This window comes from Eretmochelys imbricata, chromosome 20, assembly GCF_965152235.1.
Source record: "Eretmochelys imbricata isolate rEreImb1 chromosome 20, rEreImb1.hap1, whole genome shotgun sequence".
Classification (NCBI taxonomy): Eukaryota; Metazoa; Chordata; order Testudines; family Cheloniidae; genus Eretmochelys; species Eretmochelys imbricata.
The window spans coordinates 1,896,312-1,918,795 of NC_135591.1; the positions used below are offsets into that span (position 1 = coordinate 1,896,312).

The 22,484-nt window shown below is 66.2% G+C and overlaps 1 protein-coding gene across 1 annotated transcript in view; it reads left to right on the forward strand.

Annotated features, from left to right (window-relative positions):
* Window positions 1-667: 667 nt before the first annotated feature.
* KCNH3 (potassium voltage-gated channel subfamily H member 3) overlaps window positions 668-22,484 on the forward strand; it is a 37,042-nt gene continuing 15,225 nt past the window's right edge. Inside the window, exons 1-11 of the mRNA XM_077838878.1 lie at window positions 668-746; window positions 9,877-10,110; window positions 10,389-10,520; window positions 11,333-11,463; window positions 11,719-11,968; window positions 14,339-14,496; window positions 14,822-15,029; window positions 16,753-17,034; window positions 18,834-19,033; window positions 19,308-19,557; window positions 20,376-20,587. Of these exons, the coding sequence (XP_077695004.1) occupies window positions 668-746; window positions 9,877-10,110; window positions 10,389-10,520; window positions 11,333-11,463; window positions 11,719-11,968; window positions 14,339-14,496; window positions 14,822-15,029; window positions 16,753-17,034; window positions 18,834-19,033; window positions 19,308-19,557; window positions 20,376-20,587 (2,136 nt within the window). The remainder of the gene's footprint in view (window positions 747-9,876; window positions 10,111-10,388; window positions 10,521-11,332; window positions 11,464-11,718; window positions 11,969-14,338; window positions 14,497-14,821; window positions 15,030-16,752; window positions 17,035-18,833; window positions 19,034-19,307; window positions 19,558-20,375; window positions 20,588-22,484) is intronic.

Here is a 22,484-nt window from a genome sequence, read left to right on the forward strand (position 1 = left end):
TCCTGACTCCAGCCCCCCCTAGCTGGGACTAGAACCCAGGAGCCCTTGGCCGGGGCGGCCCGATGCCTGGAACCGCGGAGCTGGGGGCGGCTCTGCCCCTCCGCCTGTGCCGCTGGCTTGGGGGCCGCCCGGCTGCGGGGTAGCCCCGGCCCCGGCCCCGCCCCAGCCGGGCTCCCGGCGGCGCCGAGCGGAGCAACTTCGGCGGCGAGCCCCGCCCGGGAGCGTTTCCACGCGGCTCCGGAGCCAGGGCGGCGCGGCGGGACTGAGCTGCCCGGGGCAGCCGCGCTGGGAGCCGGGGAGGGGGCGCGGGGCTGGCCGGGGGCGGCGCCCCGGGCGGGCGCCGACGGGCGGGCTCGGAAGCGCGGCGGAGGCGGGACGCGCTGAGCTGTGCCCTGGCCGGGGGCTCGGGAAAAGCTCGCCGGGGCCGGGGCTTGCGAGCCTGGGATTCTCCGCTCGCCCCGGGGCTGGGCCGGTGCAGCGGGGCGCTGGGGCGGCCCCTTCCCGGGGCACTGGACGGTGCGGCCGGCGGCTCGCCCCTCTCCCGCCAGCACGGCCCGGGGGGGTCGGTTATCCGCAGATTTAACCCGAACCCCCCCCGGGGGGAGGCGCGGCGGCTCCGCGGCTCGGACCCACTGCGGGATGGAGGGAGCCTTCCCCGCGTCCTGACATGCCCGCCGCCATGCGGGGGCTGCTGGCCCCCCAGAACACCTTCCTGGACACCATCGCCACCCGCTTCGATGGGACACGTGAGTCACCCCCCGGCGCCCATCGCCCGCGCATCCGGGCGTCCTGAGCGGGGGCTCCCCCTTCCAGCGCAGGCAGGGAACCGAGCGCTGGGAGGGGGAGACGGGTCCGCCCGCGAGGGGGTTTCATGGGCACTGGCCCTGGGGGGAGGAATCGGCGCCGCAGCCCCTGTGACCGTCTCCCTGGGACACGGGACGGGCTGGCTTGATCTGGGGGGTTGTTTTCAGTGGGACCTTCTGACTCCCAAATGCTCCTGAGGCTGAACTAGGGTGATGGCCCGGCAAGCCTGGGGCCCCGCTGCCGGGCTGGGCCTGTCGGTGGCTATGCCCAGGGGTGGGGGGTGCGTGGAAGGCATTTTGCGCCAGATCCAAAGTCTGGCGAAATCCACCGGAGTCATCTGGTTATTGGAGTGTCTCCTCTTCACGCCCCGAGCGACGTAAGTTACACCGGCCCACGCGGTAGCGGCCAGTGTGGACACCCGGCGCCTCTCGGGTGGGTTTGTCTCTGCAGGACCCGGACACAGGGGTTTTCCCCTGGCTGGGCTGTGGGGAGAGAACCCAGATCTCAGTGGCTGGCGCTAGGGGAACTTTCAGGCCAATTTCATTTGCTCGGAGGGATCGAAAACCCCCTTGGCCTGAGGCCAGGTCTGCTGGCCAGGGTCAGGCCTGAGGCGTAAAGGTGCGGGAGCCAGGCCCCTCAGGGCTGCCAAAGTGGGTTCCTGGGCCTGAGAGCTCCAGCCGCAACCGCTGGTCGGTCCCCCAGGGATTTGGAGAAGCCAAGTCCTGAAGGTGCGGGAGGGGAGGGGGAAACCCATAGGAGCGATTTAATTCCCCCCCGGCGGAGCCGAGTGACAATGTCTTTAGATCCTGTGTCTTTTAAGGGGCTTTTAAACTGGAGGTGCAAAAAACCCACCCTGCGATAATCTATAGTTACACGGCCCTTGTGTAATACTTACAGCAGGGCTGGTCGGTAACTTGAGCGTTATCCCAGCCAACCCAGACAGATCTCTCTCCTATAGACACACACACAGCGACACAGCGACACAGCGACACACACACACAGCGACACACACAGCGACACAGCGACACACACACAGAGTGACACACACACACAGCGACACACAGCGACACACAGAGTGACACACACACAGCGACACACAGCGACACACAGAGTGACACACACACAGCGACACACACACACAGCGACACACACAGCGACACAGCGACACACACACACAGACACACACACAGCGACACAGCGACACACACACAGAGTGACACACACACACACACAGCGACACACACAGAGCGACACACACACAGCGACACACACACAGCGACACACACACACACACACAGCGACACACACAGAGCGACACACACACAGCGACACACACACAGCGACACACACACACACACACAGCGACACACACAGAGCGACACACACACAGCGACACAGCGACACACACACACAGCGACACACACACACAGCGACACACACACAGAGTGACACACAGAGTGACACACACACAGCGACACACACACAGCGACACACACACACACACACAGCGACACACACAGAGCGACACACACACAGCGACACAGCGACACACACACACAGCGACACACACAGAGCGACACACAGAGTGACACACACACAGCGACACACACACACACACACAGCGACACACACACACACACAGCGACACACACAGAGCGACACACACACAGCGACACAGCGACACACACACACAGCGACACACAGCGACACACAGAGTGACACACACACAGAGCGACACACACACAGCGACACACACAGCGACACACAGCGACACACAGAGTGACACACACACAGAGCGACACACACACAGCGACACACACACAGGACACAGCGACACACACACACAGAGTGACACACACACACACACACAGCGACACACACACAGCGACACACAGCGACACACACACACAGCGACACAGCGACACACACACACAGCGACACACACACACAGCGACACACAGCGACACACAGAGTGACACACACACACAGCGACACACACACAGCGACACACACACAGGACACAGCGACACACACACACAGAGTGACACACACAAAACGACACACCCACACACAGCGAGCTCCTGTTATACTGGGTGCAATTCAAGGTGCAGCCAGCAACTTCCAACGTGAGTTACAAACTCCTGTGAACTGGTTTGGCCCCTGCCCGCTGTGGCCCTTCAAGGAAAAATCCCCAGATGTGGAGTTTCCCCCCGAGGCAGCTGCTATTTTCTTTTCTTTTTTGGAAACGTGAGACCCGGGTTTGCAAACCAGCGGCTCTTGAACAGGAGAAGTCACTTCCGTCCCTCCCCGGGAGCCGAAAGGCCAACGTCTCTGGTGGCCGGCCAGAGGCAGCCGGTGCCCCTGATCTCCCTCGTTTTGAGCTCAGCTGGCTAGTGGAACTGCACAAAGAGCGTTTGCTCCTCTCCCCCGGGAAGAAAGGAGCGATCCTCTCGTAGCGTCAGAGAGAACGGAGAAACCAGCTCTGCGTGGCCCACAAGGGTCCTGGGGGATTCTCCAGCCCGGAGGGTGTTGGGTCAAGACGGGCTGGTTTTCTAGATCTGCTCTGGGAATGACTTTGGGGCAGGAGGACAGACCGGACCACAATGGTTCCTTCTGGCCTTGAAATCTAAACCCAAGGAGCCGTCGTAGCAGAACATGCACACACAGACACAAACACACACACAGTGCTGTGCAGTTACACACCAGCCACATCCACAGCGCTGCGGTTCCCACGCACCCGCGGCCGCTCCGCTCTTGGGTGTGCAGAGACCCAGCCTGTTGCTGGGGGTGGGGGTGCGCCATATGTGATAGTCACACTCACGAATCATTCTCCTGCTCTGCTGCTGTGCACACGTGCGACTATGGACCATCTCAGACCTCCCAGAGGGCTGCTGCAAAGCTGTGTGTGTCTGTGTCATAGCCACACGAGCGAGTGTGTCCGCATACCACGCACAATGCAGCACCCCTCTTGTAATGACCTGCAGTCGGCGGATATACTCTTCGCCCGCGTAGCCTCTCTATGTCTGTGTCAAGTGTGCACAGAGGTGTAAATAGTTACGTGTATGCACACACCCGTATGTACAGAGTATTCCCGCTCCAGGCGTACTGGAGTGCCCGAATCGTGTGTGCAGAGCAGGTGTGTACACACACACAGTGTCGATGTGTATTACACACAAACCTGCATTGCACGGACATTGACGGTGCAAAGCCAAGCATTCTGAAGGCTGGAAATGCCAGAGGCCTGTGGCATTTCCATGCACACACACTCCCCCCCCTCCCGAGCCCTGGCTCACTCTCTGTGCTGGATGGCCTGTTTCCCGGGGCCAAGCAGGGCTACGCAGTGAGTGGGGCTGTCTATAAGGTCACTGGCTCTTGAGCTGCAGCAAAGGAGGGTCTCATGGGTATGGCAGCTGAATGCTGTCCTGGAGAGCTGGATTCTGTCCCAGCCTCTGCCACCGAGTCCCTGGGCGGTGCTGGGCATGTCACTGACAGCATAAACGGTGGTAGGTCCTCCTCCCCCCTGCAGATGTCTCAGGTTCTGGGTGTCCAGTATTAGCCAGCTGGAGCCCGAGTTGCAGGAGTGCTGAGTGTTGGCCGAGGAGCGCGGCCTGGCCTGGAGGAGTGAGCCCCAGGTTCGGAGTCAGGCGGTCCTGAGGGCTAATTCTGCCCCGATGCATGTGGTGGCCGGGGACAAGTCTCTGTTTGCCTGGCTCTCCGGGGGGGACCATGGTGCTGTCAGGGTCAGGGCTCTTGATGGGGCAGCGAGGGCACCTGAGGAAAGACTGGGAGGAAACAGGCGTCTCTGTTCCTCGCCACAATGGCAGGAGCTGCTGCCTGAGCAGGGTACAAATATTGAACCGTGACCTCATTCCCTGGGCCCTGCGTGTGGCCAGGGCTACCAGGCCCATGTGCTGGGCAGGGGGGTTGGCAGGAGAGAGCCCAGCTTGGGTCTCCCTGTTCCCCAGGCCTTTCCCATGCACCTTGCAGCTGCTTCAGCCGGGGCACGGGCCCAGCGCAGGGGAGCGTTCACGTCCCAGGAAGATTTTGCCCTGCTGATGACACAAGCTGGGGCTTAAAAAGTTGGTATCTCAGCCAGACCGGGCTGGAATTTCCGGGGACAAAGAAAAGGTACTTCCCTGGCCCCAGGGCGCTCTCCCTGCTGCCCATCACTGGCCTGCTGCAAGCAACGGAGGTGGTTCTTATAGAGGAAGGGGTCAGGCGCACTGAACACAGGGGTGGCGTCCAGCTCCGTCACACTGGGGGGTGTGAGAGAAGTCACACCAGCACGGCCCCTGGGCTCTGGGTCCTGCTGGAGGGGTCTGTGTGCCTGAGGATGTGGTATAATCCCGCAGCGGGGGGGGCTCTCGGTCCTGGGCTGATGGGCATGTGATGCCCATTTCTCCGGCGTCCTTGCTGCAGGCTGGGGTGGGTGGATGATCGGGTTTGAGCGAACGTTTCAGGCATCGTTTTACAGCAGCAAGTGGGTCCTTTGGGGAAGTTTAACGCTGTCCTCACAGCAGTCAGCCCTTCCTCTTCTGCTATAGTCCTGCAATGGATCCTTGACCGTGCCGATCTCTGCGGGGGATTGGCACCTCACCCGCCAGCCCTCTGGCCTGGCTTCCTGAATTCAAACCCCGCCCCGAAGATCCCACCCCAGGTGTTCTGCAGAGCAGCGAATGAGTTCAGCACCTCGGCCAGCTCCCCGGGTTCCTTACAGCCCCGCAGGGCCAATCCGCGTTGTGGGAGGCCTGGGCCGGGCTCAGGCGCCCCCCAAATCCCCAGTAGAAACAGAGCTTCTAGGGATGGTGTCCCTGGCCTCTGTCTGCCAGAGCTGGGAATGGGCGAGGGATGGATCACTTGATGAGTCCCTGCTCTGTTCATTCCCTCGGGCGCCCCTGGCACTGGCCGCCGTCGGACAACAGGACACTGGGCTGGATGGACCTTGGGTCTGACCCAGTCTGGCCGTTTTTATGTTCTGAGCTTCTCTGTGGAGCTTGGAGCCCTCCGGACGTGAGTCTGGCTTGGAGTTCCTGGGGCCAGCAAACATCCGGCACCGGGACAGCTGGACTCGCGGTTCAGAATCGGAACTGGCTCCTGGGTTTGGTTCCCAGCTCTGCCACGGACGCGTCATCACTCTGTACTTCAGTTTCCCCTTGTCACGGAGTCCCCGGGCGATGCTCGGGGACTGCTCCCCATGAAGCCAGGCAGGACTCTGGGGAAGTCTCCTCTCTGGGAGCAGCCTGTCTGCAGGACACACAGCTCCCCCGGCTTCCACCTTCCTGGGTCTGACCCTGGAGCATTCAGCCTCCTCTGTCCCTCCACGTGCTTCCCACAGCGAGTCCACTCAGGTGGGGCTCCTGGGGAAGCCAGAGGGTCCTGCCCCCCAACTCCGCAGTCAGACGGGACTCTCAGCCAGCCAGTAAAACAGAAGGTTTATTAGACGACAGGAACATGGTCTAAAATGGAGCTTGTAGGTGCAGAGAACCGGACCAGGGCCCCCTGCTCACTGCAGGGCCGGCCTGAGGCTCCCTCCTCCTGCTTTGCCAGACCAGAGTCTCCCCCTCCCTCTCCAGGGCGAATCTTGCAGAGGCATCCATTGGCTGCCCCTCATGCCATGAGCGCGTCAGGCCTCAAAGTGAGGCCGGGTTCAGTTGAGTCGCTCTGGGGCTGGGAGACCTCTAAGCAAAACCCCAGGCCTTGCGGGGAGCGGGGGGGACTCACTACGGGGCGCTCATCCCTCCATCAGTGCCCCAGTGTGGCGCTAGGGGGCGCTGTGCAGCGGGGAGCGGCTCAGTAGGGGGTGCTCTCCCCTGGCAGTCAGCTCTGAGCCCAGGGCCGCGCTAGGGGGCCCCTGCTGTGGGGGCGGAGAGGGGCTCAGTAGGGGACTGACCCCACCATCCCCCAGTGCTAGGGGGTGCCAACTTTCAGATGAACGGTGTCTCACGGAGGAGCAGGCTCCCGCCCCCAGCTCCGGCAGTTCCCCGTGCCCACGGGGCTGGGTTTGGGAGCGAAAGTCTGTGGTGTGTTCCCCCCTCCCCATGCAAAGCTACTCCCCCAGGCTGGGGCATATGCGTCCCCTCCCCCCCCAGCACCCGCTCTCAGCTGCAGGCCGCAGGACTGTGGGGAGACCAGCCCGGCCCCAGCCCTGAGCGAGCGCTCGCCCCGAGTTTGTTCTGCAGGCAGACTAGTTTCCCTGAGTAGGCGGAAGGACATGGTTATAGACAGCAGCACGTGGTGTCCCCGGGTATAAATAGCCCTGTGCTGGGGCCGGGCCCTGGGGAAGCAGGAGCTGGGGGGCGGGGCAGGCTGCATGACTGTCCCCCCGCCCTGCGCCCCCGCACACGTGTGCTGCTCACACGGGATCACATCCCACCCCAGGGCCAAGCCCCGTGGGGCCGAGCGGGTTCATCTGAGCCTGGCTGGGAGCAGCCCAAGCTGGGTCCTGGGGGAGGCCTGGCCTCTGCTCGGGGTGGGATGTAGGGGAGCCAGGTGGGAAAGGGGGGTGGGGGAAGGGGTGATTTTGTCTTAAACCCAGACACCTGCGAGCTACAGGGAGCAACCCTGGCCCAGGCCCAGCCCCGGTCTGCTGATTTTGTCCCTGAGGTGAAGCTCTGAGCTGGGGGGTGCCTGGCTGGGGCTGGGAGCCAGGATGCTTGGGGTCTAGGCCCTGCTCTGGGGGGCCGCGTTCAGAGCCCTTGGAGAGGGAGATGTGGGGTCCATTCCCAGCTCTATCGCTGACCTGCAGGGTGACTTTGGACAATTCCCAGCTCCTCTCTGCCTCAGTTTCCTCATGCTCCAGACACTGCTTCTCCGTGCCCCCTTCCCGGCTGGCTGGGGATGGAAGGCAATCGTTGCTCAGGGAGCTGGTGTGCTATAAATACCCGAGCCCCCTTCCCCCCCCAGCTTGCAGTGAGTAACATCAGCAGACAAATTACAGAGCAGGGCCTGGCGCCCGCGGCACCCAGCCATGCTGCCCGCGGGCACAGGCCGTGCTGAGCTCGGCTGTCAGCCCGGGGCAAGCAGGGGTGTAGTGAGGAGCCGGCCAGGCCCCAATTCCCTTGGAATTGTCAGGGGGTGCAGGTCGCTGAGCCCTGAGATGAGCCTGGGTTTCAGTGTGGGGGGCCCCTGGGCTGGGGTCAGATCCCCGGAGGCGGGTTCCCCAGGCGAGGCCCAGGGGCCTGGGTGTAAACAGCGGAGACTGCGCCCGTGGCTCCGGGGCTCGTGCAGGCCGGACCCGCGTGGGCTGATGCCAGACGCTCCGGGCTTTTCCCTGCACCCTTCTCAGCCCCAAGCCCGGGGGCAGAGGGGGCGCTCGGCCCCGAGGCAGCTGCGGCGGAGGTGGGGCATGGCCGCGGTTTAGTGGCACGTGGCAACGCCGCCCAGGGACTGCTCAGTGCTGAAATGCTCCCCACCCCTGGGACGTAACCATCTTGCCCAGGGTCTGTGGGTCGGACTGCGGGTGAGGGTGGTTTATGCCTCGTCTGAAAGCTCCCGTTCGGGCACCTGCTCTCTCTGCAGCGCCGGGGCTCAGAGCCACGCTGGGGGGGTGGGGGGGGTTGAAGGCCTAGCAAGGGAGAAGTCTCCTCGGGCCCTCTGAAGGCTGGAGCCCCAGGCTGGGGTATCCCCTCGGGGACTGGCCTCTGGCTTGGAGCTGGGGGAGGAGATGCAGCCGGCCGGGGAGTGTGGGTAGCTCTCCACCCTGGCGGGCTGGCCTGGCTCCCCGAGGGGATCCCATCGTCTCTGCGCTCCTGGGGAGCCCCGGCCACATGGACCCGCCGGAGCCTTGGCCATGACCCCAGGGACAGGGCGAGGTGCCCTGGCCAAGGCCTCAGTGGTGGCAGGAGATTGATCCGGGGAGGTGCCCCAGTGCCCAGCCACCGACAACCCCTCCGCCCTGGCTGTTCCCATCCCCCATGGGGCCAGAGCACGAGCTGGGCATTAAAATCCTCTTCCTGTCACCAGCCCGAGCCCCGGGCAGAGCCCGCAAGCCCAGCCTGGGCTGGAAAACAACCGCGGACACCGCAAAGACACAGCCCCCCAGCCCGAGCCCCGTGAGCCCCCGTCAGCTGGCCCGGGCTGGCACCTGGGTCCGGTGGGGCCGCGGCCCAGCTGGTGTCGCGGGCTGGGCCAGGAGCCAGGCCGAGCGCTCTCAGCTGTTGTGTTGTCTAAGCACCAGGCCCATCTGGGAGCCCCCAGGGGTGGACTTTGCGGCTCAGCCAGGCTGGGGTGCAGCAACGCTGCCTCTCAGGGGAGCCCCTCCTGCAGATGAGCCCAATTAGCTGGTGGAGCCGCCCCTGGGGGGGCCCTGTTACCTGGGGTGATTTACAGCCGCAGCCCAGGAACAGAGCCCGGGGAACAGGCAGCTTGTGGACCCTGGGGAGGGGCTGGGCTCCGGTGTGTGCTGGTTTGATCAGATGGGGGAGTGCCCCCTCCCCCCAAAATCCCCTTGAGTTTTGGGAACCCGTTTTACATTCCACAGCGGGGCAGAAACCCCCTCTCCCCCCAAGCCGCCCCCAGCCAGGCCCTCATCTGCAGCAAGGTCCCCAGGGCCGGGGGCAGAGGGGGCTCCAGGTTTGAAAACTCCCTGTGGGGGGGTAGGCTGGAAACAGCAGTTCTCTCCCCCCCGCCCCCACCATGCTTGTGCCCCCCGCGCTGCTGTTCAAATGCAAATGTATGCAAATGAGGCCAGGCTGGGAGTGGGCTCCAGCTCTCAGCTGGTGCAAACGAGGCAGGTTCTGTCCAAATGGCAGAGGGATGACTAACCGCGCCGGGAGCCGCGGGGTAAAAATATCCCGAGTGGAGCCTGCGGGTTCAGACGCCCCCGGGCACCTGGCAAGAGGGGGGTGGGGCAGCGGATGGGCCCCTGGGCTGCTGTTTATTACAGAGCCCCCCTCCCCTTCAAGGTCACAGACCCCTCCCCTTGCCCCAGCCTTCCAGTCCCACCTACCCCCCCCAGCAGGACCCACTGGCCTGGCGCTCCCCCCGCCCTGCTCCGTGCCCACCCCCAGTCTTGCCCCAGTGCTGGCCGCGCTGCCAGGCCCGGGTGCCCATCCCCACGCTGGTGTCTTGCAGACAGTAACTTTGTGCTGGGCAATGCCCAGGTGCGCAGTGCCTTCCCGGTGGTGTACTGCTCCGACGGCTTCTGCGACCTGACGGGCTTCTCGCGGGCCGAGGTCATGCAGCATTGCTGTGCTTGCAGCTTCCTCTACGGGCCCGACACCAGCGAGCTCGTCCGCCAGCAGATCCGCAAGGCCCTGGACGAGCGCCAGGAGTTCAAGGCCGAGCTGACCCTGTACAGGAAGAGCGGTGAGTGAGCGGGACGGGACAGGCCCTACAGGACAGGGACCACCACCACCAGCAGACTCTTTGCAGCTGCAGCTGGGAGCCAGGACTCCTGGGTTCTCTCCCCAGCTCTGCCCTGCTGCGCACGCTCAGAGGCAAGTCCCTCTCCTGCTCTGTGCCTCAGTTTCCCCTTCAGTTCTGGCGGGAGGGGGGTTGGGAGAGCTAATCCCCTTGGCTCCCTGTGGGCGGAGGGGGGTGTGCACAGCGCTCCGGGCTGTTAGCAGCTCCCCGCTGTCCCCCAGGTACCCCCTTCTGGTGCCTCCTGGACGTGGTGCCCATTAAGAATGAGAAGGGCGAGGTGGCGCTCTTCCTGGTCTCCCACAAGGACATCACCGACAGCAAGAGCCGGCCGGGTGCCGAGAGCTGGAAGGAAGGTGCGTGCGTGTGTGTGTGGGGGGGGTGTCTGCAGGCAATCTCCAGGGCAACTGGGCCTTAGAGACAGCCCCAGACCCTCACACTCGCTGGCCAAGCAAATCATGGGCCCTTCAGAAGGTGGGTCACGTGCAGGGTAACAGCCTGCTACTGCTGCCATCTGGCAGAGCGACTCCTCTAGCTCAAGCTGCAGTGGCCTGGTCTGTGAGTGGAGACGGGCCCAGGTTGGATGCGGGGGGTTGCATGTTACACAGACGCACACGACACGTGTGTGACGGGACATGGCAGGCGGGTGCAGAGGGACAGACGTATGCTGACCAGCGTCCCGCTCGTTTCTCCCACCCGTGTGCGGAAAGGAATTTGTTATGTGCACCAATGTGGAGGTGACGTGTGACACATCACAACATGCATGTGGCGGGGGTGGGGCTGAGGAGTGCAGAGTGTGGGAGGGGGCTCAGGGCTGGAGTGCGGGGGGGGTGGTGAGGGCTCTGGCTGGGGGTGCAGGCTCTGGGGTGGAACTGGGGTTGAGGAGTGTGGGACGGGTCTCAGGACTGGGGCAGAGGGTTGGGCGTGTGGGCTCTGGGGTCAGGCCAGGAATGTGGGGTTTGGGGTGCAGGCTCCCAGGGGGCTACAGAGGGGAGACAGGACCCCCCCCCAGCTCTCTCGCCCCACCGCAGCCACAAGCACCTGTGAGGCGCTTAAAAGTCGGCTGCGTGGCCACGTGGCTTAGAGGGAACTTAGATGCCGACCCCCATCCCATGGGCCCCCCTGGGTGCCCCTAACATCCGGCTGCTCCCCTCCCTCTCTCGGGCAGGTGGGAAGCGCCGGTTCAGCCGGGCCGGTGCCAAGGGGTTCAACGCCAACCGGCGCCGGAGCCGGGCCGTGCTCTATCATCTCTCTGGACACCTGCAGAAACAGGGCAGGAGCAAACACAAGCTCAACAAGGTGCATGGGGGGGACTGGACTGTGAGTGGGGGGTTGGGGAGGAGACCCTGAGTTGGGGCTGGCGGAGGGGGTTCCCTGAGGGAGGGAACTGCCTGGGTTGGGGAGCGGGCTGGCAATGGGGATTTCCTGGTTCGGGGGGGCTGTCTGGGTCAAACAGGGCCTGGGGAGGGCGGGAGGGTCCAGGGAGGCAGGCTGGTGGGGGGGGTCCCATGGGGGAGGGGCTGACCCTGGGGCTGACCCCGCTCCCTCGCCCAGGGCGTGTTCGGGGACAAGCCCTCGCTCCCCGAGTACAAGGTGGCCGCGATCCGCAAGTCGCCCTTCATCCTGCTGCATTACGGCGCCTTCAAGGCCGGCTGGGACGGGCTCATCCTGCTGGCCACGCTCTACGTGGCCGTGACGGTGCCCTACAGCGTCTGTGTCGGGGCCGGCTCCGACGAGGGGCTCACGGCCGGCCGCGGCCCCCCCAGCGTCTGCGACCTGTGCGTGGAGATCCTCTTCATCCTGGGTAAGGACCCTGGGTGCCACCCCCTGCCCGGCTACCCCAGTGCCCGCTCTGCCCGTGCGCCTCACTCCCGACCCGCAGCCCCCTGCCTGGCTACCCCAGTGCCCTCTCTGCCAGCGTGCCTCACTCCCGACCCGCAGCCCCCTGCCCGGCCTCCCCAGTGCCCTCTCTGCCAGCGTGCCTCACTCCCGACCCGCAGCCCCCTGCCCGGCTACCCCAGTGCCCGCTCTGCCCGCACGCCTCACTCCCGACCCGCAGCCCCCTGCCCAGCTACCCCAGTGCCCGGTCTGCCAGAGTGCCTCACTCCCAACCCGCAGCCCCCTGCCCGGCTATCCCAGTGCCCTCTCTGCCCGCGTGCCTCACTCCCGACCCGCAGCCCCCTGCCCGGCTACCCCAGTGCCCGGTCTGCCAGCGTGCCTCACTCCCGACCCGCAGCCCCCTGCCCGGCTACCCCAGTGCCCTCTCTGCCAGCGTGCCTCACTCCCGACCCGCAGCCCCCTGCCCGGCTACCCCAGTGCCCTCTCTGCCCGCGTGCCTCACTCCCGACCCACAGCCCCCTGCCCGGCTACCCCAGTGCCCGCTCTGCCGGTGCTCCTCACTCCCGACCCGCAGCCCCCTGCCCGGCTACCCCAGTGCCCGCTCTGCCCGTGCGCCTCACTCCCGACCCGCAGCCCCCTACCCGGCTACCCCAGTGCCCGGTCTGCCAGCGCGCCTCACTCCCAACCCGCAGCCCCCTGCCCGGCTACCCCAGTGCCCGCTCTGCCGGTGCTCCTCGCTCCCGACCCGCAGCCCCCTGCCCGGCTACCCCAGTGCCCTCTCTGCCCGCGTGCCTCACTCCCGACCCACAGCCCCCTGCCCGGCTACCCCAGTGCCCGCTCTGCCGGTGCTCCTCACTCCCGACCCGCAGCCCCCTGCCCGGCTACCCCAGTGCCCGCTCTGCCCGTGCGCCTCACTCCCGACCCGCAGCCCCCTACCCGGCTACCCCAGTGCCCGGTCTGCCAGCGCGCCTCACTCCCGACCCGCAGCCCCCTGCCCGGCTACCCCAGTGCCCGCTCTGCCAGCACACCTCACTCCCGACCCGCAGCCCCCTGGCCGGCTACCCCAGTGCCCGCTCTGCCCGTGCGCCTCACTCCCGACCCGCAGCCCCCTGCCCGGCTACCCCAGTGCCCTCTCTGCCAGCGTGCCTCACTCCCGACCCGCAGCCCCCTGCCCGGCTACCCCAGTGCCCGCTCTGCCAGCACACCTCACTCCCGACCCGCAGCCCCCTGCCCGGCTACCCCAGTGCCTGCTCTGCCGGTGCTCCTCACTCCCGACCTGCAGCCCCCTGCCCGGCTACCCCAGTGCCCGCTCTGCCGGTGCTCCTCACTCCCGACCCGCAGCCCCCTGCCCGGCTACCCCAGTGCCCGGTCTGCCAGCGCGCCTCACTCCCGACCCGCAGCCCCCTGGCCGGCTACCCCAGTGCCCGCTCTGCCCGTGCGCCTCACTCCCGACCCGCAGCCCCCTGCCCGGCTACCCCAGTGCCCTCTCTGCCAGCGTGCCTCACTCCCGACCCGCAGCCCCCTGCCCGGCTACCCCAGTGCCCGCTCTGCCAGCACACCTCACTCCCGACCCGCAGCCCCCTGCCCGGCTACCCCAGTGCCTGCTCTGCCGGTGCTCCTCACTCCCGACCTGCAGCCCCCTGCCCGGCTACCCCAGTGCCCGCTCTGCCGGTGCTCCTCACTCCCGACCCGCAGCCCCCTGCCCGGCTACCCCAGTGCCCTCTCTGCCCGCGCGCCTCACTCCCGACCCGCAGCCCCCTGCCCGGCTACCCCAGTGCCCTCTCTGCCTGCGCACCTCACTCCCGACCCGCAGCCCCCTGCCCGGCTACCCCAGTGCCCGCTCTGCCCGCGCGCCTCACTCCCGACCCGCAGCCCCCTGCCCGGCTACCCCAGTGCCCTCTCTGCCTGCGCACCTCACTCCCGACCCGCAGCCCCCTGCCCGGCTACCCCAGTGCCCGCTCTGCCCGCGCGCCTCACTCCCGACCCGCAGCCCCCTGCCCGGCTACCCCAGTGCCCGCTCTGCCCGCGCGCATCAATCCCGACCCGCAGCCCCCTGCCCGGCTACCCCAGTGCCCGCTCTGCCGGTGCTCCTCACTCCCGACCCGCAGCCCCCTGCCCGGCTACCCCAGTGCCCGCTCTGCCCGCGCACCTCACTCCCGACCTGCAGCCCCCTGCCGCCCCAGCCCTGGCTCTTTGCTTGGTGCGGCTCGCAGGGCAGCCCTTTCTCCAGTCAGGACCCCTCCTCCCCGCGGGGGCTGCGCTGAGGCCGTTGAGCTCAATTCACTGGTGACGCTGCCCCCCTACGTTAACCCCGCGGGCGCTGTGCTCCCTGCAGACATCGTGCTCAATTTCCGCACCACCTTCGTCAGCAAGTCGGGGCAGGTGGTGTTCGACCCGCGCGCCATCTTCCTGCACTACCTCACCAGCTGGTTCCTGCTCGACCTGGTGGCCGCCCTGCCCTTCGACCTGCTCTATGCCTTCAAGGTCAACGTGGTGAGTCAGCCCCGGGGCGGGCACCCAGCCGGGGAGGGGAGGGCCCCGGGGCTGGCGTCACAGTCCCCAGGGGCGGGGGGAGCTCCCAAGGGGAAGCCTGGAACCCCCAAGCGCCAGCAAAGTCTGGAGCAGGCAAAGCCAGGAATTTAGCTCCCCTGGGACTGAGTCAGCCCCACTCCAGCCCTCCCCCTTGGTCCCCACCAGCTCCGGCCCCATGTCGGCCTCTGCCGGCCTCAGCCCTTCCCTGCTGGGTGGCTGTGGGAGCCCCCTGCCGTGCCCTGCCCCGCCACCAGGGCAGCGAACTCCCCGCGCTCTCTCCCCGCAGTATTTCGGGGCTCACCTGCTGAAGACGGTGCGGCTGCTGCGGCTGCTGCGGCTGCTGCCCAACCTGGACCGGTACTCGCAGTACAGCGCCGTGGTGCTCACGCTGCTCATGATCGTCTTCGCCCTGCTGGCCCACTGGGTCGCCTGCGTCTGGTTCTTCATCGGCCAGCTGGAGATCGAGAGCAGCCGCGCGGAGCTGCCGGAGATCGGTAGGTGGGGCACGCGCGCGTGCAAGGGGCACCCCTGTGCGTGCTCCAGCACGTGCACCCGCCGCGCTGCGCCACGTGTGCGATTGCACGCCCAGTCACAACAGGTGTGCGCCTGCCGCTCTGCGCCACGTGTGCGATTGCACGCCCAGTCACAACAGGTGTGCACCCGCCGCGCTGCGCCACGTGTGCGATTGCACGCCCAGTCACAACAGGTGTGCACCCGCCGCGCTGCGCCACGTGTGCGATTGCACGCCCAGTCACAACAGGTGTGCGCCTGCCGCTCTGCGCCACATGTGCGATTGCACGCCCAGTCACAACAGGTGTGCGCCTGCCGCTCTGCGCCACGTGTGCGATTGCACGCCCAGTCACAACAGGTGTGCGCCTGCTGCTCTGCGCCACGTGTGCGATTGCACGCCCAGTCACAACAGGTGTGCAACCGCCGCACTGCTCCACGTGTGTGTGATTGCACGCCCAGTCACAACAGGTGTGCACCCGCCACGCTGCGCCACGTGTGCGATTGCACGCCCAGTCACAACAGGTGTGCAACCACCGCACTGCTCCACGTGTGTGTGATTGCACGCCCAGTCACAACAGGTGTGCACCTGCCGCTCTGCGCCACGTGTGCGATTGCACGCCCAGTCACAACACGTGTGCATCCGCCGCGCTGCTCCACGTGTGCGATTGCACGCCCAGTCACAACAGGTGTGCACCTGCCGCACTGCACCACGTGTGCGATTGCATGCCCAGTCACAACAGACATGCACTCACTGCTCTGCACCACGTGTGTGCGATTGCACGCCCAGTCACAACAGGTGTACACCTGCCGCTCTGCACCACGTGTGCGATTGCACACCCAGGCACAACAGACATTCATTCGCTGCTCTGCACCATGTGTGTGTGATTGCATGCCCAGTCACAACAGGTGTGCACTCGCTGCTCTGCACCACATGTGCGATTGCACGCCCAGTCACAACAGCAGTGCACCTGCTCTGCACCATGTGTGTACACAGGGCACACCCCAAGACGTGCACCTGCCACTCTGCACCACACACGTGCGATTGCACACCCAGTCACAACATGGGCACTTGCTGCTCTTTGCTACACAGGTGCGATTGCACGCTCAATCACAATAGGCATACACCTGCTGCTCTGCATGACACGTGTGTGATCGCACACCCACTCACAACACGTGTGCACCTGCCTCTGTGACCCATGTGCCACACGGGGGAGCATGCATACATACAGACAGACGTGTGCCCATACGTACACCCCCAGCACGCCCCGCTGTCTCTGACGTCTCCCCCCCGGGCTGGGATCGGCCTTGGCCATCGGGTATGGTCTGGCAAGCGTGTCGTGGCCTCCGTCTGTGCCCCCACGCTCTCGGGGTATCACCAGCCCCCAGGCGCACACGCAAGGTGTCACGGTTGGAAACAACCCCCGCCTGAGGGTGTCAGTTCGCACACACGTGTGCCCCCGCAGACACGCGTGCACAAACGCACACACTCTGAGGTGCCCCTACTAAGCCGATCCCTGCCCCAGGCTGCCCTCCCCCACCGGCCAGCCTGCCCCTGCCCCGGGCTCGCTCACACCTTGGGTCAGGCCTGCCTCTGGGCACTGCCGGACGCCCTGGCTGGGTCCCAGCCGGCCCCAGGCCCTGCCCCAGCTCATCCCAGCTGCTCTTGCTCTGCCCCGGGGGGGGCTTTGACCCGTCTCTGCCCCCCAGGTTGGCTCCAGGAGCTTGCTCGGCGCCTCGAGACCCCCTACTACCTGGCGAGGAAGAGCTGCAGGTCCCCGGCCAACGGGACGGGCCCGGGGGGGCCCCCTGGGGCCAACTGCAGCCTCACTGGGAACAGCTGGGAGCTGCTGGGGGGGCCCTCACTGCGCAGTTCCTACCTCACCTCGCTCTACTTCGCCCTCAGCAGCCTGACCAGCGTCGGCTTCGGCAACGTCTCGGCCAACACCGACACCGAGAAAATCTTCTCCATCTGCACCATGCTCATCGGGGGTGAGGGGGGGCTCCAGGGGAGCAGAGCTCTGGGGGGAGGCAGACACAGGGCAGGGGGCAGGGCTTTGAGGCCAGGGTGAGGGGCACCAGGATGCCGGGGGGGGGCTGCCAGAGGTGTGAGTGGGCAGAGGGAGGCCTGGCAGGGAGGGGAACCAGGGCATGGAGGGTGCCCGGGGGGGTTAGGTGGGGGGAGTCAGTGGGGGGGTGACCGGCAGGGGAGGATCAGGCTGCCCCCCGCATTGCTGTACCAGGACCCCAGTGACCCTGTCTCCTGGGCACTTTGCATCCTGGCCTCCTAACAAGGGGTGGGGCTCGGGGAGCCCTGGGGGGACCCTCGGGGGGATGTAGCCCCCACCCCCAACCGCCTGTGCGCACCCCATCCCCAGTCTCACCCGGGTGCTGGATACAGCGACGGGCAGTTGCCATGGAGACGGGTGAGCGCCTGTCGGGTGAGTGGGCGGGCGGGCGGGGGCTTCGCCCACAGAAGCTGCCAAGGGGGATCGCTAGCCGCAGGGGGCCCCCTCCCCCTCCCAGCACCCCCTGCTCTGCCCCCATGCGCGATTAATGCCCCTCACTCCCGACCCGCAGCCCCTGCCAGCCCAGCCCTGCCCCCCCACCCCAGCTCCGCCGGTGCCCCTCACTCCCGACCCGCAGCCCCTGCCAGCCCAGCCCTGCCCCCCACCCCAGCTCCGCCGGTGCCCCTCACTCCCGACCCGCAGCCCCTGCCAGCCCAGCCCTGCCCCCCCACCCCAGCTCCGCCGGTGCCCCTCACTCCCGACCCGCAGCCCCTGCCAGCCCAGCCCTGCCCCCCACCCCAGCTCCGCCGGTGCCCCTCACTCCCGACCCGCAGCCCCTGCCAGCCCAGCCCTGCCCCCCACCCCAGCTCCGCCGGTGCCCCTCACTCCCGACCCGCAGCCCCTGCTAGCCCAGCCCTGCCCCCCACCCCAGCTCCGCCGGTGCCCCTCACTCCCGACCCGCAGCCCCTGCCAGCCCAGCCCTGCCCCCCACCCCAGCTCCGCCGGTGCCCCTCACTCCCGACCCGCAGCCCCTGCCAGCCCAGCCCTGCCCCCCACCCCAGCTCCGCCGGTGCCCCTCACTCCCGACCCGCAGCCCCTGCCAGCCCAGCCCTGCCCCCCACCCCAGCTCCGCCGGTGCCCCTCACTCCCGACCCGCAGCCCCTGCCAGCCCAGCCCTGCCCCCCACCCCAGCTCCGCCGGTGCCCCTCACTCCCGACCCGCAGCCCCTGCTAGCCCAGCCCTGCCCCCCACCCCAGCTCCGCCGGTGCCCCTCACTCCCGACCCGCAGCCCCTGCTAGCCCAGCCCTGCCCCCCACCCCAGCTCCGCCGGTGCCCCTCACTCCCGACCCGCAGCCCCTGCTAGCCCAGCCCTGCCCCCCCACCCCGCAGCTCCGCCGGTGCCCCTCGCTCCCGACCCGCAGCCCCTGCCAGCCCAGCCCTGCCCCCCCACCCCAGCTCCGCCGGTGCCCCTCGCTCCCGACCCGCAGCCCCTGCCAGCCCAGCCCTGCCCCCCCACCCCAGCTCCGCCGGTGCCCCTCACTCCCGACCTGCAGCCCCTGCTAGCCCAGCCCTGCCCCCCCCCACAGCTCCGCCGGTGCCCCTCACTCCCGACCCGCAGGCCCCCTGAGCGGGTCTCCACAAAGCGCTCGGGTGGGAGCGATCGGGTCAGTCTGGCTCCACGTTACCCGGAGCCTGCCTGGGCCCTGTCCTTCCAAAGCGAGCCCAGGAGTCCGGGCTGCCCTCCCCCGGCCAGGCCTGACCCCGGTCCCGCTCTCCCCGCAGCGCTGATGCACGCCGTGGTGTTCGGGAACGTGACGGCCATCATCCAGCGCATGTACGCCCGGCGCTTCCTGTACCACAGCCGCACCCGCGACCTGCGGGACTTCATCCGCATCCACCGCATCCCCAAGGTGCTCAAGCAGCGCATGCTGGAGTATTTCCAGACCAGCTGGGCCCTGCACAACGGCATCGACACCCACGAGGTGAGCCCGCCCCAGCCGGGAGCTCCCTGGGGGGTTGGCCTAGAGCGAGGGGGGGAAGTCGTGCCACCAGGGAGCAGCCTGTTTTGTCTCTCCTGGGGTTGGGGCCGTGCGGCTGTGTTTTCGCTCTGCTGGCTCTGGGGGCCCCTCCCGGGCCCGCTGTGGGGGGAGCGGGGCTGGCAGGGGGGCGGGGGTGGGCCTGGTGTGTGTGGGAGGGGCTGGGCCGCCCGAGCGGGAGCCGGGGTCGTTAATTCTGCTCCCCCCCGGCCCCGCCCAGCTGCTGCGGAGCCTGCCGGACGAGCTGCGGGCCGACATCGCCATGCACCTGAACAAGGAGCTGCTGCAGCTGCCGGTGTTCGAGGCGGCGAGCCGGGGCTGCCTGCGCGCCCTCTCGCTCAGCATCAGGCCGGCGTTCTGCACCCCGGGCGAGTTCCTCATCCGCCAGGGCGACGCGCTGCAGGCTATCTACTTCGTGGGCTCGGGCTCCATGGAGGTGCTGAGGGACGACACCGTCCTGGCCATCCTAGGTCTGCGCCTTGCCTGGGCGGGGGGGATCAGGCAGGGAAGGGCCCCCCCCATCACTTGGTCACGGTGCCGACTAAGCCAAATGCTTCACTGAGGCTGTGCCCCTCACTCCCGACCCGCAGCCCCCTGCTAGCCCAGCTCTGCCCCCCTCCAGCCCTGCCGGTGCCCCTCACTCCCGACCCGCAGCTCCTGCTGTCCCTGCCCTGGGCTCCCCCCAGCTCTGCCGGTGCCCCTCACTCCCGACCCGCAGCCCCCTGCTAGCCCAGCTCTGCCCCCCTCCAGCCCTGCCGGTGCCCCTCACTCCCGACCCGCAGCCCCCTGCTCTGGGCTCCCCCCAGCACTGCCGGTGCCCCTCACTCCCGACCCGCAGCCCCCTGCTAGCCCAGCTCTGCCCCCCTCCAGCCCTGCCGGTGCCCCTCACTCCCGACCCGCAGCCCCCTGCTCTGGGCTCCCCCCAGCACTGCCGGTGCCCCTCACTCCCAACCCGCAGCCCCCTGCTAGCCCAGCTCTGCCCCCCTCCAGCCCTGCCGGTGCCCCTCACTCCCGACCCGCAGCCCCCTGCTAGCCCAGCCCTGCCCCCACAGCTGGGCCAGTGCCCCTCACTCCCCCCCCCGCAGCCCCTGCTACCCCATCCCTGGGGGTCTCTGCTGGTTTTGAGGTACAGGGATGGGGCCGAGCCCCCCCGCCAACCTCAGCGGGAGCAGAGGCAGAAGCTGTCCCCCCCTCACTCCAGGGCCTCAGATGGCCTGTAACGCCCGGGGGGGGGGGCACTGGACCTGCTGCATCCGCTGGGCGTCAGCGACCCGCCCTTTGCTCCTAGGGAAGGGGGACCTGCTGGGCTGCGACCTCTCGGGCCAGGAGCGCGTGATCAAGGCCAACGCGGATGTCAAGGGCCTGACCTACTGCGACCTGCAGGGCCTGAGCCTGCGGGGGCTGGGCGAGAGCCTGGCGCTGTACCCCGAGTTCGCCCGCAAGTTCCGCCAGGAGATCCACACCGAGCTCAGCTACAACCTGGGCAGCGCCAGGCCCCAGGTGAGGGGCGGGGCCAGGGGCGGGGCCTGACCCGCCCAGCAGGGAGCACCCCCTAGTGCTTGGCTGGGCACCTGGGGCGGGGGGGCTGTGCAGCCCCTGGTGCCCCAGTGCAGTGGGGTGGGGGGGTGCTCGCCCTGACCAGCCGTGCAGGCCCCAGTGCAGTGCTGGTCTCACCCCGCTCCAGGGCAGGGGTTGGCCTTGCTGCCTCCCTGACCCCCTCACCCCGAGCTGATTGGGGGGGGGGGCTCCTCCCTTCCTGCCCCAACCTGTCACTTAACATTCCTTAAACCTAGTCAAACACCCCCCGATAAAAACAAAGGACCCAGCGGCAGGAGTGAAAAGGGAACCCAAGCAGAGGCCAGCAACAGAGCGGGGGGCTACTGCGTTTATTGCACCCAAGGCAGCATGTCTGATTACCTGCCCTATGGGCGGGTGGCGTATTTGTGCGTTCGGCGCAAGGAGCTCCTGGCCCTCAGACCGCGTACGGGCTTTGGAGACAAGCGTGGTGGAGCTGGAGGAGCTGAGGGAGACAGAGCGGGACTAGATGAGACTTTCCGGGACACAGTAGAGCGGTCCCACCCCCGGTCTGACAGCCTCTGTGCTGCTCAGGAGGATGAAAGCCTCAGGGAAGGAGAACATCCAACTGGAGCAGAGGGAAATGGCCCCATAGTTGGGACCCTCCTCCCGGATGATGTTGTGGTCTCCTCTCGCACTGAGGACACCTCTCCGGGGTAGGACACTCCAGTTATTGGCAAGAGACAGGTGTTAGTAATGGGGATTCAATCATTAGAAACCTAGACAGCTGGGTTTGTGATGACCGGGAGAACCGCATGGTGACCTGCCTGCCTGGTGCGAAGGTTGCGGCTCTCTCCAGGCATCGAGATAGACGTATGTGGCGTGCTGGGGAGAAGCCAGTGGTTGTGGTATGTGTAGGTACCAATGACAGGGAAGGGTAGGAGAGACGTCCTGGAGGCCAAATTTAGGTTGCCAGGTAAAAGGTTGAAGTCCAGGACCTCCATGATACGTTCTCTGAGATGCTCCCAGTTCCACGCACAGGGCCAGTTAGAACGGCAGGGTCTCAATGCGTGGATGAGACGACGGTGCAGGCTTAGATTTATTAGGAACTGAGGGAACTTTTGAGAAAAGGGGAGCCTGTACAGGAAGGATGGGCCCCACCTAAACTAGATTGGAACCAGATTGCTGGGGCTTAATATTTAAAAGGTCGCAGAGCAGTTTTTAAACTAAGGGCTGGGGGAAAGCCGACAGGCACGGAGAAGCACGTGGTTTGGACAGAGACGTCCCTTAGGGGAGGGTCTATTAATGGAGATTCTCCATGTCCTAGTGAGGAGGAGAGGATGGAAGATGATAAAATACAGGCAGGGTCTGATGAGAAACAGTCAAATGAACAAAGTCCCGTTCAATTACATCGTGTAATGGCAGACAGCTAAAAAGTGACAAGTTTTTAATTGCTTATAAACCCAGTGCTAGAAGCCTAAATAATAAGATGGGTGAACGAGAGGACCTCGTATTGAACGAGGAGATTGATCTAACAGGCATCCCAGAAACCTGGTGGAATGAGGATAATCAATGGGACACGGTGATACCAGGGTACAAAATCTATCAGAAGGACAGAACAGCTTGTGCTGGCGGGGGAGTGGCGCGCGATGTGAAAGAAAGCGTAGAATCAAATGAAGTAAAAATCTGAAATGAACCGAACTGTACCATAGAATCTCTCTGGACAGTAATTCCATGCTTGAATAATTCGAATATAGCAGTAGGGAGATTTTACCGACCACCTGAGCAGGATGGTGAGAGTGACTGTGAAATGCTCAGGGAGATTAGAGAGGCTATTAAAATAAAAAACTCAATAATAATAATGGGGGATTTCAACTATCCC